Source organism: Dermochelys coriacea, chromosome 1 (genome assembly GCF_009764565.3).
Source record: "Dermochelys coriacea isolate rDerCor1 chromosome 1, rDerCor1.pri.v4, whole genome shotgun sequence".
In the NCBI taxonomy this organism is placed as follows: Eukaryota; Metazoa; Chordata; order Testudines; family Dermochelyidae; genus Dermochelys; species Dermochelys coriacea.
The window spans coordinates 11,693,297-11,709,429 of NC_050068.2; the positions used below are offsets into that span (position 1 = coordinate 11,693,297).

A 16,133-nucleotide genomic window follows, 5' to 3' on the forward strand; every position below is an offset into this window, starting at 1 on the left:
CTTCACGTCCCGCTGTTGAATCCCCTTTACAGCACCACAAGCGTAAAGGCATCTTTGCCTTAAAAGCCTGTCACAACTCTACTCCTGCTTATATCTTAGACCTGGGATCGCCCCCATCCAGCCCTCCCAGGGAAACCAGTGCCAATACCTCACTCGCCTGTTGCTTTCCTCTCTGCCCAGCCTTTTCCCACACCGCTGGCTTTGCGCAGAATGCCCTTCCCATCGCCACCGGACAAGCCACCAAGCTCCTGCCAGAAACACACTTTGTCCCTAAGGCCCTGGCCTACGAGTGAGTTTACACCAAGCCACAACATCAAAACAGAACAAAACAAAAAAAGCAAACACCTTTCCCAATTAAGGCTTGGTTTCCCACTGCATCCCACATCCTGGGCGTCCCGCTTGAGCCAGAAAGCTCATTGCACCAGGGATGATCTTTACGTTTGTGTAGCTGAGCGCGCTGCCTTCGGGGCAACCCAGCTCGCCACCAGCGGACAAAGGGCAGCGCAACTTGCTGAGCCGGGAGAGAGCAACCAGTGCTGCTCTCTGTGCCTGCTGCCTATCCCCTTTGCACCGGGTGAGTCGCGCCGTAAACAGCTATCCCCTCACTAGGGCGGCCGCTTCCTCGCCCACCCCGCTCCCGGGAGCGCGGCTCCGCTCAGGTGCAGCACCTGCCCGCGCCCCCGCCGCGTCTGCAGCGCCCCCGCCCCGCGCGCCCGCCGCACGTGCAGCCCCAGCCCGGAGCGCCCGCGGCACAGAGGCAAAGGAGGGGCGCGCGCACGACCCCAGCCGGCCGCGGTCTCTCGCGCGCTACCCGCCGAGCCCCGCCCCCGCCCCCGCCTGGCAGGGACGCGTCCTTCCCGCCCAGCTCTCTATGGTTTTGCCCCCACGTCTACCCGGCTGGGCGGACCGTTGTCTGTGGTTGCCCGAGCGGGGGCGGGGGCTGCGGCGCTGGCCGTCCGGCGGCGTCTCGGCCGCGCTGGGGCGCCATTTCCCCACCGGCCTCCAGGGAGCGCTTCCCCCCGGCGGCCGCGGCGGGGCGCTGCGCAGCCGCCGTCCCACCCTCCCCGCGGCCTGGGGCTGGCTGAGCGGCGGCCGTCCCCGCCTTCCTCGCTCCCCCTCCCCCTCCCCCGGGCCGGGACTCGCCGCTCGCCGCCTCCTCCGCCCAGAGCCGCTCGCTGCCTCGCCGCCGCCGCGCCATGGACTCCGCGTGAGGGAGCCCCCCCCCCCCCCCCCCCGCCGGGAGCCGCGCGCTGCGTCCCCCCCCATCCCCCGCATCCCGGCGCCGGCTCCTCCCCGCGTCCCGCTGCTGAGCGGGGATTGATGCGGAGAGCGACGGCAGCGCCATGCAGCCCCCGCCGAGGAAGGTGGGAGCCGCGGGGAGCCGCTGGGGCGGGCTGCGGGGGGGTTGGCACTGGGGTTCAGGGAGCGGGGTACGGGCTGTACTGGGGGTTGGGGCTGGGTGGATCGGGGTAGAGTGGGGGTTGGCACTGGGGTTCAGGGAGCGGGGTACGGGCTGTACTGGGGGTTGGGGCTGGGTGGATCGGGGTAGAGTGGGGTTGGGGGTGGCACTGGGGTTCAGGGAGCGGGGTACGGGCTGTACTGGGGGTTGGGGCTGGGTGGATCGGGGTAGAGTGGGGGTGGCACTGGGGTTCAGGGAGCGGGGTATGGGCTGTACTGGGGGGTTGGGGCTGGGTGGATCGGGGTAGAGTGGGGGTTGGCACTGGGGTTCAGGGAGCGGGGTACGGGCTGTACTGGGGGTTGGGGCTGGGTGGATTGGGTAGAGTGGGGTTGGGGGTGGCACTGGGGTTCAGGGAGCGGGGTACAGGCTGTACTGGGGGTTGGGGCTGGGTGGATCGGGGTAGAGTGGGGGTGGCACTGGGGTTCAGGGAGCGGGGTACGGGCTGTACTGGGGGTTGGGGCTGGGTGGATCGGGGTAGAGTGGGGGTGGCACTGGGGTTCAGGGAGCGGGGTATGGGCTGTACTGGGGGGTTGGGGCTGGGTGGATTGGGGTAGAGTGGGGTTGGGGGTGGCACTGGGGTTCAGGGAGCGGGGTACAGGCTGTACTGGGGGTTGGGGCTGGGTGGATCGGGGTAGAGTGGGGGTGGCACTGGGGTTCAGGGAGCGGGGTACGGGCTGTACTGGGGGTTGGGGCTGGGTGGATCGGGGTAGAGTGGGGTTGGCACTGGGGTTCAGGGAGCGGGGTACGGGCTGTACTGGGGGTTGGGGCTGGGTGGATCGGGGTAGAGTGGGGTTGGGGGTGGCACTGGGGTTCAGGGAGCGGGGTACGGGCTGTACTGGGGGTTGGGGCTGGGTGGATCGGGGTAGAGTGGGGGTGGCACTGGGGTTCAGGGAGCGGGGTATGGGCTGTACTGGGGGGTTGGGGCTGGGTGGATCGGGGTAGAGTGGGGGTTGGCACTGGGGTTCAGGGAGCGGGGTACGGGCTGTACTGGGGGGTTGGGGCTGGGTGGATTGGGTAGAGTGGGGTTGGGGGTGGCACTGGGGTTCAGGGAGCGGGGTACAGGCTGTACTGGGGGTTGGGGCTGGGTGGATCGGGGTAGAGTGGGGGTGGCACTGGGGTTCAGGGAGCGGGGTACGGGCTGTACTGGGGGTTGGGGCTGGGTGGATCGGGGTAGAGTGGGGGTGGCACTGGGGTTCAGGGAGCGGGGTATGGGCTGTACTGGGGGGTTGGGGCTGGGTGGATTGGGTAGAGTGGGGTTGGGGGTGGCACTGGGGTTCAGGGAGCGGGGTACAGGCTGTACTGGGGGTTGGGGCTGGGTGGATCGGGGTAGAGTGGGGGTGGCACTGGGGTTCAGGGAGCGGGGTACGGGCTGTACTGGGGGTTGGGGCTGGGTGGATCGGGGTAGAGTGGGGGTGGGGGTGGCACTGGGGTTCAGGGAGCGGGGTACAGGCTGTACTGGGGGTTGGGGCTGGGTGGATCGGGGTAGAGTGGGGGTGGCACTGGGGTTCAGGGAGCGGGGTACGGGCTGTACTGGGGGTTGGGGCTGGGTGGATCGGGGTAGAGTGGGGGTGGGGTTGGCACTGGGGTTCAGGGAGCGGGGTACAGGCTGTACTGGGGGTTGGGGCTGGGTGGATCGGGGTAGAGTGGGGGTGGCACTGGGGTTCAGGGAGCGGGGTATGGGCTGTACTGGGGGTTGGGGCTGGGTGGATCGGGGTAGAGTGGGGGTGGCACTGGGGTTCAGGGAGCGGGGTACGGGCTGTACTGGGGGGTTGGGGCTGGGTGGATTGGGTAGAGTGGGGTTGGGGGTGGCACTGGGGTTCAGGGAGCGGGGTACGGGCTGTACTGGGGGGTTGGGGCTGGGTGGATCGGGGTAGAGTGGGGGTGGCACTGGGGTTCAGGGAGCGGGGTACGGGCTGTACTGGGGGGTTGGGGCTGGGTGGATTGGGTAGAGTGGGGTTGGGGGTGGCACTGGGGTTCAGGGAGCGGGGTACAGGCTGTACTGGGGGTTGGGGCTGGGTGGATCGGGGTAGAGTGGGGGTGGCACTGGGGTTCAGGGAGCGGGGTACGGGCTGTACTGGGGGTTGGGGCTGGGTGGATCGGGGTAGAGTGGGGGTGGCACTGGGGTTCAGGGAGCGGGGTATGGGCTGTACTGGGGGGTTGGGGCTGGGTGGATTGGGTAGAGTGGGGTTGGGGGTGGCACTGGGGTTCAGGGAGCGGGGTACAGGCTGTACTGGGGGTTGGGGCTGGGTGGATCGGGGTAGAGTGGGGGTGGCACTGGGGTTCAGGGAGCGGGGTACGGGCTGTACTGGGGGTTGGGGCTGGGTGGATCGGGGTAGAGTGGGGTTGGGGGTGGCACTGGGGTTCAGGGAGCGGGGTACAGGCTGTACTGGGGGTTGGGGCTGGGTGGATCGGGGTAGAGTGGGGGTGGCACTGGGGTTCAGGGAGCGGGGTACGGGCTGTACTGGGGGTTGGGGCTGGGTGGATCGGGGTAGAGTGGGGGTGGGGTTGGCACTGGGGTTCAGGGAGCGGGGTACAGGCTGTACTGGGGGTTGGGGCTGGGTGGATCGGGGTAGAGTGGGGGTGGCACTGGGGTTCAGGGAGCGGGGTATGGGCTGTACTGGGGGGTTGGGGCTGGGTGGATCGGGGTAGAGTGGGGGTGGCACTGGGGTTCAGGGAGCGGGGTACGGGCTGTACTGGGGGGTTGGGGCTGGGTGGATTGGGTAGAGTGGGGTTGGGGGTGGCACTGGGGTTCAGGGAGCGGGGTACAGGCTGTACTGGGGGTTGGGGCTGGGTGGATCGGGGTAGAGTGGGGGTGGCACTGGGGTTCAGGGAGCGGGGTACGGGCTGTACTGGGGGTTGGGGCTGGGTGGATCGGGGTAGAGTGGGGGTGGCACTGGGGTTCAGGGAGCGGGGTATGGGCTGTACTGGGGGGTTGGGGCTGGGTGGATTGGGTAGAGTGGGGTTGGGGGTGGCACTGGGGTTCAGGGAGCGGGGTACAGGCTGTACTGGGGGTTGGGGCTGGGTGGATCGGGGTAGAGTGGGGGTGGCACTGGGGTTCAGGGAGCGGGGTATGGGCTGTACTGGGGGGTTGGGGCTGGGTGGATCGGGGTAGAGTGCGGGTGGGGTTGGCACTGGGGTTCAGGGAGCGGGGTATGGGCTGTACTGGGGGTTGGGGCTGGGTGGATCGGGGTAGAGTGCGGGTGGGGTTGGCACTGGGGTTCAGGGAGCGGGGTATGGGCTGTACTGGGGGTTGGGGCTGGGTGGATCGGGGTAGAGTGGGGGTGGGGATGGCACTGGGGTTCAGGGAGCGGGGTATGGGCTGTACTGGGGGTTGGGGCTGGGTGGATTGGGGATCGGGGTAGAGTGGGGGTGGCATTGGGGTTCAGGGAGCGGGGTACGGGCTGTACTGGGGGGTTGGGGCTGGGTGGATCGGGGTAGAGTGGGGGTGGCACTGGGGTTCAGGGAGCGGGGTACGGGCTGTACTGGGGGGTTGGGGCTGGGTGGATCGGGGTAGAGTGGGGGTGGCACTGGGGTTCAGGGAGCGGGGTACGGGCTGTACTGGGGGGTTGGGGCTGGGTGGATCGGGGTAGAGTGGGGGTGGCACTGGGGTTCAGGGAGCGGGGTATGGGCTGTACTGGGGGGTTGGGGCTGGGTGGATTGGGTAGAGTGGGGTTGGGGGTGGCACTGGGGTTCAGGGAGCGGGGTATGGGCTGTACTGGGGGTTGGGGCTGGGTGGATTGGGGATCGGGGTAGAGTGGGGGTGTCATTGGGGTTCAGGGAGCGGGGTACGGGCTGTACTGGGGGGTTGGGGCTGGGTGGATCGGGGTAGAGTGGGGGTGGCACTGGGGTTCAGGGAGCGGGGTACGGGCTGTACTGGGGGGTTGGGGCTGGGTGGATCGGGGTAGAGTGGGGGTGGCACTGGGGTTCAGGGAGCGGGGTATGGGCTGTACTGGGGGGTTGGGGCTGGGTGGATTGGGTAGAGTGGGGTTGGGGGTGGCACTGGGGTTCAGGGAGCGGGGTATGGGCTGTACTGGGGGGTTGGGGCTGGGTGGATTGGGGATCATCTGGGTGTAATGGATGTGGGGTCACCCTGGCAGTACTGGTGGCATTGGCTGTATTAGTGTTGGGGGGGCTGCGCTGTGAGCATGTGGGGTGCTGGGTGTATTGGGGTGAGGTGGTACTGGCTGTATTGGGTTAGGGGCATTAGCTGTACATGGGTTGGTGTATTGGGATGTGGGGGGTTGGTGTGGGAGTGCCACAGGCTGTATTGGGGTGGGGGGCTGGGGGCTCAGGTGTATTGGGAGTGAGGAGTTGGGGGTTGTTTGTGTGTAGAGGTTGGGGTAGGTGAGGGTAAGTCTTTATCTGTATTGGAGGGTTAGGGTAGGGCTTGGCTTGTATCGGGCTGGAGGTGTGTCAAATAGGATTTAGAGCTTAATTCACCTTGCTGGTTGTGTGGATGCATGTTGGGGTATAGGGGATTTGGAATTGCCTGTATTGGGCTGAAAAAGGGGGTAGGATTAGGGAATGGTCTCTATTGAGGTACTGAGGTGATAGAGTATGGCTGGATTGTGTAGATGAGTGTGGTTGGAGTGGGGGAGTTGTGTTTTGATGATTGTATGGAGAGGAGGTTGTTTGGGCTGAGATTGGGAGATTGGGGTTGGAATAGTTTACAGTGGGACTGAGATGATGATTATGTTGGTGTGGAGGGTTGGAGTTATATATATTGGGGTTGAGAGGGTCATTCTGTGAGTAGAAGAGATTACGGGGGTTAGTGTATGGAATGAGAGAGAGAGAGTTAATTGTGTATGTAGGAAATGGTTAGTGGGTGCCTGTGTGGAGGGAGTTGCATATGGGTGAGGGTTATTGGGTGGGGATGTCTGTGTTGTGTAAACAAGAGGCTGCTGTTTGTCCATCTCTTGTCATTCTCTGGGCTCCCTGGCTGCTCTGGGCATCCAGCTTCAGGGGACTCAATGTCTCTGCCTCTGTTGTTGTGAGGATAGACTCTGCTTCCTTTGAAGGATTCTTATTTATGTTTCATGGGATTTTAGTTTGCATTTGGCATTTCATTTATATTGCATGCATGCTTTATGCTTTGCCTATTGTATTTTTTACATGCAATTTTATTTTCACTGTGTAGGTTGCAACATTTGTATTGTTTTAAAAAAAACCTAAACCCCTTTTCTGCTTAATCAGAGCATAGGGTTTGTATGTTTTGCTGTATCTTGAAAGGAGCTGATGTGAGAAACTTGTCTTGCTGTAGTGCTGGGATTGGGGGTTCTTGTTGCTGGGGGATTATTTTTGGTGTTGAGGGGGGAAGCTGTTGCTAGCAGATCAGATCTGGAAGGTTGTTTTGCTTTGAGAGAAAGGGGAGGTTTGTGGTAGATCCTTTCCTTCACCTCCTCCCTGTCTTTCTCTCTTCCCCTCCCCCATAGCAGAAACTGTTATTTATTTCCCCCCTTCATGCATTCATCAGATTTTTAGATGCATGGGTACTGTTTCTTTTTTAGGCTGCTACATGGATGCATCTTGGCATTTAACACGTTGATTGATCGAGATCTCTTGTTTTAAAAACCCCATGTTTCTGCGGCCAAGTCAGTCCTTTTCTGGGGTTAATGTTTATCACAACAATCCCTCCCCCACCCCCTGCCATGCTATCAGCTATCACTCTGGTTCCCAGGCTATTGAAATCTTAATGCCATAAGGTTCAAAACATACAGCAGGTATATTATACTAATGATAAAAAAAAAAGGCACAACCTTTCTGAAGTCATACTGTTAAGGAGGGAGACTTTTGATCTGATATACTGGCAACCACATGACTGCGTTTAAAGGCATGTTCACGAAACCATTGTAGGAGTGTTTAATAAATGCACATTTCATGAATGTGTAAATTGTTTTGATTAACTGTTAAATCTGCAGCAAATTATTTCTTTCCCCCAACTCCCTTATTTGTTTCAAGCTGAACCTCTTTTGTTGTAGACAGGTTTATCCTCAGGTTTGGAAGAAGAAAACATGCATATTTGTTGTTAACAAGCAGGACACAGCTCTGAGGTGCTTGATGTATGAAATGCAGACACTGCAGGGTTAGAGCCAAACAATATATAGAAAATCAGTATTGGGTTAAGTAGATGCATAGGGTTATGTTAACCAAGCAAAACAGGTTTACACATACTGAAAATGTTTAATTTGCATATTCTGATGGACAGTTAGATTATAAAGTTAGATGAAGGAAATCAAATATTTTTCCCCATTGAAATGACAGCTGGACCCTACATAAAATATATGATCTGTCTTTTTTGTAGGTAAAAGTTACACAAGAGCTAAAAAACATTCAAATTGAGCAGATGACAAAACTTCAGGCCAAGCATCAGGGAGAATGTGATCTACTTGAAGATATGAGGTAAGGTTACAGCAAATGCTACCAAATTCCTGTAAGATCTCCTTTTGGAAGAACATTGGGTTACAAAACTCCAGGAACTGACGATGGAATTTCCTCTTGGATTTCCTGCTTTTAGGCTGTTAAAGTTTTGACACAGCTGGGAATTATAACGGGGACTAACACAGTGCAAATAGTTTTTTCTTCTCTTCAATGAGGCAAGTGTACAAATGTGTCATGAAGAAATCCAGAAAGTATTGGTCTGTTCAGCACTATTTTTCTTTGGGATAGACTCACAGTTCAAGTGATGTGTCTAGTGTTAAAAACATTTTTTATAAATACTTTCATAAAGGTAGTGATGATTTTTAGTTAGCCATAGAAAGTTTTAAAGAGCATTCACTATATGAATTTATTTTTTTGTGCAGAAAACACAAGTAAAAATATTTGCACTAGTACTTATAAAGCACTTTTGTTACATAACCTTGCACATTGAGATCAATAGAAAAGTTCTGCGTGTTTCATACGGTAGTTTCATTATTTATCTTTAAATAATGTGAATGTTTGTCTTTAACATTTATGTATGTTATGATCAAAGCAGGACTAATGGGCATCTGGAATTATGTGGCGAATGAATCACTAATCCTGTTTAGAAACTGTCAATTTCTACAATGGGCATGCTGTGAAATAGTCAAATGTCATCAATACACCTATTGCTTTCCTTCTTTTTGGCACCTTGTGCTTCACTCAGTAACTGAAAATCCAGTAAGATTACTTATCAGTAGAGAGCAAGTGAAGTGCCAGCTCAAAGTTTTAACTTCATAAGAGATTAGAATACAGTGAAGTTCTTACAGTTTCAGTCTGTCTCATTACATCCCATGTCAATAAAACTTGTCAGATTCAGAAATGCATGCACTTTCCATCTTTGTCTGAACCCTGCTCTCTTTCATGGGTAGTGAAACAAGCTTCTGTATGGGAAGGATCACCAATCTGTTATTTTACAAGTAGTAGCTATACATTATTTGGAAAGTAAATACTGGTTAATGTGTAGCAGATTGGTATGTGAGGATTTTTTTCCTTAGATAGAAACTTAATTTTATTATATCTGCACCTGGTAACACTGCTTTAATTCAGGTTCTGTCAGCATTTTCTTTCTAGACCCTTATTTTCAGGGCTTTATAGTTTAAGCATTTATACTTGTTTTCTGCTGAAACATGGCATAAAAATCTTATTGTCTCTGGTTACAGAAAAGTTACAAAAAGAAAAGGAGTACTTGTGGCACCTTAGAGACTAACAAATTTATTAGAGCATAAGCTTTCGTGAGCTACAGCTCACTTCATCGGATGTAGCTCACGAAAGCTTATTCTCTAATAAATTTGTTAGTCTCTAAGGTGCCACAAGTACTCCTTTTCTTTTTGCGAATACAGACTAACACGGCTGCTACTCTGAAACCTGTCAGAAAAGTTACAGGAGAGCAAAAATGTTTTATTGAATTAATATAATTTTTAAAATGTTAGTGTTACAAATTAAGAATCTGAATTAAGAGTCTGGTCACTGAGTAGACATAGTAGAGCCTTTCCATCATATGCTATGTATTACACATTTTATCTGTAAAAATCTGTTTTTTTTTTCAAAAGAATGTTTTTTACCATTTAGGTACAATAGTATTTAAAAAAAAAATTTTTTTTAAAACAATGTTTTCCTTTCTTTACTCTTACGGTTTGCATGCAAGAATGGAAATGAAGCTCCTAAAGGGGGTACACCTGCCATTCTGTGACTTGACTAATTTTCTGTCTATGTAAGACTTAAATAGGTGTCTTTCCTATAGTATGAATATGTGGACTCTGTGTTGTCTTCTAAACTGGAGTTTCAGTTGACAGTACAGTGTCTTATTGGAATGCATGTGTGAAAACAAACACCACAGGTTTTTAAACAGCAAGTTAGTACTCGGTCCTTTCACTTACTGGGGTCTGGGTTCAATTTTTGATTAGATTTGATGGTAAAAAACTTTGTGCATTTGATTCAGCATAATCTTTTAATGGCATTTGACTGACTGACATTACCACCACACAGCTTTTGCTGTCTTTGCAGAAGAAGAGCTGGTATTAGAATAGCGGGATGGTGTATGTTTGAGATTAATTTAAGCATGGTGAATAATGCACAATGACTGATGCCTAGCTGGTCTGAAGGTTATCCGTGTATCTCCTTCATGAATTTGTCACTGTCCTTCTATCAAATGTCAGGGTTTGGAGCTGGCCCTTGAGCTCTGGCAAGTCAAGGTGTAAAATTTGTTGCTGATTCTTATTGTGTGCTTCAGGCATTCCTTAAATAAAGCGACTTTTAACCTTTTCCCTTATTTTTGACCTCTTCCTCAGAACATTCATTTGTAGCAACATCCTCTCTTCTGGTTTTGTGTTTCTTGAGCATTAAAATGACCAGTTTTTCAAGAGTAGAAGTAATTCTTGTGTTTGTGTCACTTTTCAAATAAAAGACAGTTAGTTGAGTGTGCTTTTATAGGGACAATGCCTTTTCTGCAGCTCATGCCATGTATTTGTAATTTCTCATTTGGAGATGGATGTCATTAAAAATAGTAATTGAAACTACAGAACTTCAATAGCAAGTGCAAACTACGCAATTGTTTTGTTATGGCTAGGCTTGGAGAATTCATTTTTTAAATAATTTGGACAGATATCACCAGTGTTTGTTTTAAACCATTTAAAATGATTTGATTTGCATTTTCACAATTGAAGGAAATTATGGCGCAAAGTCAGACTATTTAATGACAGTAGACATTAAGATTCAAAAAGTTAAAGCTTTATAATGGTTAAAACACAAATTGTTAACATCTCATGTCAAAATATACAAAAGTATCTTTATCTTTAAACTCCAAGTTCTAAAGCAGCATTTTTTTTCTTTCTTTGCCTATCTGTACGTTTCTGTTATGGATGGAAATATTTTTTCCTGGGTTTATGTGTATGTATGGTGAAATGGACACCAATAAAACCTAATCTTTCCAAGCCTATTACAGATACACAAACAGTCCTGTAGTTAGTCAAATAGAAATGGGGAGGCAAAGGCAATGTGAAATGGTGGGCAAAGGATGTGAGGGGACTTTCTCCACAACAGTTTAAAATGCTAAATGCAAGTCCCAGTCTAAACGACTTTAAAAAACATTTCAAAACAAATGTGTGTGGACTGGGCGGATGCAGCAGGGGAAGATGGCTGCCTAAACCTGGACCTGCTGCTCAGCTCCACTAAAATCTGCTAACATCTGCTAAAGTAAGGCAGAGTTTTCGTCTCTGGCTGGTTCATCCTGCTTTTAACATCTTAGTAGCAGATGGATCTCATTTTGAACCCCCCTTCCTCCTGGGACTCCCCACAAATTGCAGAGAAGCAGAGGCTCTCTGACAGCCCTGTATCATGCAGTATGACACCACTCACAGTGGAGACCCTGAAAGGCCTGTATCAGATCTATAAAATGCTAAAGCAGGTACCAGAAAAACAGATTCTGCTTAGAAAAATCTCAGAGGATATTTCTGAAATTAAAGCCACAGCTGCAGCACAATTCATAGATTCATAGATACTAAGGTCAGAAGGGACCATTCTGATCATCTAGTCCGACCTCCTGCACAGCGCAGGCCACAGAATCTCACCCACCCACTCCTACGAAAAACCTCACCTATGTCTGAGCTATTGAAGTCCTTAAATCATGATTTAAAGACTTCGAGGAGCAGAGAAGCCTCCCTCAAGTCAACCATGCCCCATGCTACAGAGGAAGGCGAAAAACCTCCAGGGCCTCTCCAATCTGCCCTGGAGGAAAATTCCTTCCCGACCCCAAATATGGCGATCAGCTAAACCCTGAGCATATGGGCAAGATTCACCAGCCAGATACCCAGGAAAGAATTTTCTGTAGTAACTCAGATCCCATCCGTCTAATATCCCATCTCAGGGGATTAGTCCTATTTACCCTGAATATTTAAAGATCAATTACTTACCAAAATCCCATTATCCCATCATACCATCTCCTCCATAAACTTATCAAGTAGAATCTTAAAACCAGATAGATCTTTTGCCCCCACTCCTTCCCTTGGAAGGCTATTCCAAAACTTCACTCCTCTGATGGTTAGAAACCTTTGTCTAATTTCAAGTCTAAATTTCCTGGTGGCCAGTTTATACCCATTTGTTCTTGTGTCCGCATTGGTGCTGAGCTGAAATAATTCCTCTCCCTCTCCTGTATTTATTCCTCTGATATATTTATAGAGAGCAATCATATCTCCCCTCAACCTTCTTTTAGTTAGGCTAAACAAGCTAAGCTCCTTAAGTCTCCTTTCAAAAGACAAGTTTTCCATTCCTCGGATCATCCTAGTAGCCCTTCTCTGAACCTGCTCCAGTTTGAATTCATCCTTTTTAAACATGGGAGACCAGAACTGCACACAGTATTCTAGGTGAGGTCTCAACAGTGCCTTGTATAACGGTACTAAAACCTCCTTATCCCTACTGGAAATGCCGCTCCCAATGCATCCCAAAACCGCATTAGCTTTTTTCACAGCCATATCACATTGGCGGCTCATAGTCATCCTATGATCAACCAATACTCCAAGGTCCTTCTCCTCTTCCGTTACTTCTAATTGATGCGTCCCCAACTTATAACTAAAAATTCTTGTTGTTAATCCCTAAATGCATAACCTTACACTTCTCACTATTAAATTTCATCCTATTACTATTACTCCAGTTTACAAGGTCATCCAGATCCTCCTGTATAATATCCCGATCCTTCTCTGAATTGGCAATACCTCCCAGCTTTGTATCATCTGCAAACTTTATTAGCACACTCCCACTTTTTGTGCCAAGGTCAGTAATAAAAAGATTAAATAAGATTGGTCCCAAAACCGATCCCTGAGGAACTCCACTGGTAACCTCCCTCCAACCTGACAGTTCGCCTTTCAGTAGGACCCGTTGCAGTCTCCCCTTTAACCAATTCCTTATCCACCTTTTGATGTTCATATTGATCCTCCTCTTCTCCAATTTAACTAATAATTCCCCATGTGGCACGGTATCAAATGCCTTACTGAAATCTAGGTAAATTAGATCCACTGCATTTCCTTTATCTAAAAAATCTGTTACTTTTTCAAAAAAGGAGATTAGGCTGGTTTGGCACGATCTACCTTTTGTAAAACCATGTTGTATTTTGTCCCATTTACCATTGACTTCAATGTCCTTAACTAATTTCTCCTTCAAAATTTTTTCCAGGACCTTGCATACTACAGATGTCAAACTAACTGGCCTGTAGTTACCCAGATCACTTATTTTTCCTTTCTTAAAAATAGGAACTATATTAGCAATTCTCCAATCATTCGGTACTACACCTGAGTTTACAGATTCATTAAAAATTCTTGCTAATGGGCTTGCAATTTCAGGTGCCAATTCCTTTAATATTCTTGGATGAAGATTATCTGGGCCCCCCGATTTAGTCCCATTAAGCTGTTTCAGTTTCGCTTCTACCTCAGATATGGTAATATCTACCTCTATATCCTCATTCCCATTTGTCATGCTACCATTATCCCTAAGATCCTCTTTAGCCTTATTAAAGACTGAGGCAAAGTATTTGTTTAGATATTGGGTCATGCCTAGATTATCTTTAACCTCCACTCCATCCTCAGTGTTTAGCGGCCCCACTTCTTCTTTCTTAGTTTTCTTCTTATTTATATGGCTATAGAACCTTTTACTATTGGTTTTAATTCCCTTTGCAAGGTCCAACTCTACTCGACTTTTAGCCTGTCTCACTTTATCCCTACATGTTCTGACCTCAATTAGGTAGCTTTCCTTGCTGATCTCTCCCATCTTCCACTCCCTGTATGCTTTCTGCTTCTTCTTAATCACCTCTCTAAGATACTTGCTCATCCAGCTTGGTTTACAACTCCTTCCTATGAATTTTTTCCCCTTTCTTGGGATACAGGCTTCCGATAGCTTCTGCAGCTTTGATTTAAAGTAATCCCAGGCCTCCTCTACCTTTAGATCCATAAATTCTTCAGTCCAATCCACTTCCCTAACTAATTTCCTTAATTTTTGAAAGTCAGCCCTTTTGAAATCAAAAACTCTAGTTGCAGATTTATTTTTGTTAATCCTTCCATTTAGTTTGAACTGAATTAGCTCATGATCACTTGAGCCAAGATTGTCCCCTACAACCATTTCTTCTATGAGGTCCTCGCTACTCACCAAAATTAAATCTAAAATGGCACCTCTCTAGTCGGTTCAGCAACTACTTGATGAAGGAATCCATCAGCTATCACATCTAGGAAAATCTGAGCCCTATTATTATTACTAGCACTGGTCCTCCAGTCTATATCTGGGAAGTTAAAGTCTCCCATGATCACGCAGTTTCCATTAGTATTTACTTTATTAAAAACATTAAAGGGCTCTATCCATATCCAAATTAGATCCCGGAGGTCTATAGCACGCCCCAAGCACTATCGTAGGAGAGGCTTTACTAGTTATCTTCCCCAATGTAATTTTTGTCCGGACGGACTCTGTCTTATCCATTGCATCGCTTCTTATTTCTTTATATTCTACTTCATCATTGATATACAATGCTACTCCACCACCTTTACCTTTGTTTCTGTCTTTCCTAAACAGCACATACCCTTCAATTCCTGTAGTCCAGTCATGACTACTGTTCCACCATGTTTCTGTTATCCCTATAATATCTGCAAAAAGAAAAGGAGTACTTGTGGCACCTTAGAGACTAACAAATTTATTAGAGCATAAGCTTTCGTGAGCTACAGCTCACTTCATCGGATGCTTATGCTCTAATAAATTTGTTAGTCTCTAAGGTGCCACAAGTACTCCTTTTCTTTTTGCGAATACAGACTAACACGGCTGCTACTCTGAAATCTATAATATCTGGTTTCACTTCCTGCACCAGTAGCTCTAGTTCCTCCATTTTGTTACCTAGACTCCTCGCATTGGTGTATAAACATCTTAATTTTTGCTGTTTGGCCTCGCTCACATTTTGTACCCTATTAGGCACAGTCATTCTACAGCCAGTATAACCTATTAGACTAGTATCCACACCGCCCTCGCTCCTTATATACATTCTCCTACCCATGGCTGTATCCTTTCTTACTTCGTCTTCTTCCTTCTCAATGCTAAAATCTGGCGTGGAGATTACCTGGACATCTCCCAACCATCTCCCCCTAATTCCTAGTTTAAAACTCTCTTTATCAGTTGTGCCAGCCTTGATCCTAGAAGTCTATTTCCTTCCCTACTCAGATGAAGTCCATCCCGAGAGAACTGTCCTCTGTCCGTGAATGCCTCCCAGTGGCCATAAAGCCCTCCTTATAGCACCACTGCCTAAGCCATCTGTTGACAGTCATAATCTTGTCACACCTTTGTTGCCCTTCTCTAGGAAGAGGAAGGATCCCGCTAAAGATCACCTGAGCCTCAATTTCCTTAAGCGTCTTCCCCAGCCTAGCATAGTCTCCCTTGATACTTTCCAGCGAGAATCTAGCCGTATCATTTGTTCCCACATGAAGGATAATTAGGGGATTCTTTCCCGCTCCCTTTAGGATCCTTTTCAACCTCAGGTCTACATCCCGTATCTTAGCACCCAGAAGACAGCACACCCTTCTATTCTCAGGATCAGCTCTAGTTACAGGCCTGTCTATTCTTCTCAATAAAAAGTCCCCTATCACATAGACCTGCCTTTTCCTGGTGACAGTGCTATTCTCCAGTCTCTCCCCTGTTCCCTCTAGCTGCAAGTTCTTTCCATTCCTCTTTTCCCTTATAATCCTCTTCAACCCATCCTGTATCCTCCTGGGGCTCATATTTGGTGTAGTCTCCCTTGACTCTTCTGCTTTTCCTATAGGACTAGCTTCTCTTCTCTTCTTCCTTACCCTTCCACCTTCAACAAGTACCTGCTGAGCCCCTTCTTCATTTTCCAACTCTGCAAACCTGTTCCTAAGCTCTATTTCTCCTTCACTAGCCCGTCTTTTCCTCTGCCTGGTCCTTTTAGTCACATACTTCCACTGACCACTTTCCTCACCCAGTCTCCCCTCAAAATTCCCCAGCCCTGGTTCCATCTGTGCGTCTGAGCTTTTCCCTTCAGATACCTCATATCTTTGCTCCATCATCTGCTCAAACCCCTTCCTAAACTCAACCAGACTTTCCACCTGCATCTCCAAACCTCGGATCTTTTCCTCCATCAGCTCTATCAGACGACATTTCATGCAGAAAAAACTCTTACCAGGTCCCCCCTCCAGGATCATGTACATACCACAGCTTCCACATCCAGTCATCCTCAATG

At 49.8% G+C, this 16,133-nt stretch overlaps 1 protein-coding gene across 5 annotated transcripts in view; it reads left to right on the forward strand.

Annotated features, from left to right (window-relative positions):
* The first annotated feature begins 1,041 nt into the window (after positions 1–1,041).
* Positions 1,042–16,133, forward strand: part of FCHSD2 (FCH and double SH3 domains 2) — a 260,803-nt gene continuing 245,711 nt past the window's right edge. For 2 of the 5 annotated variants that reach the window (XM_038418949.2, XM_038418958.2), the window contains exons 1-2: positions 1,147–1,364; positions 7,761–7,858. In XM_038418949.2, the coding sequence (XP_038274877.1) occupies positions 1,344–1,364; positions 7,761–7,858 (119 nt within the window). In that variant the 5' untranslated portion in view covers positions 1,147–1,343. Of the gene's footprint in view, positions 1,365–7,760; positions 7,859–16,133 lie in introns of those variants that run through there. The other 3 variants (XM_038418970.2, XM_043504046.1, XM_038418979.2) reach the window with 3 other exon arrangements.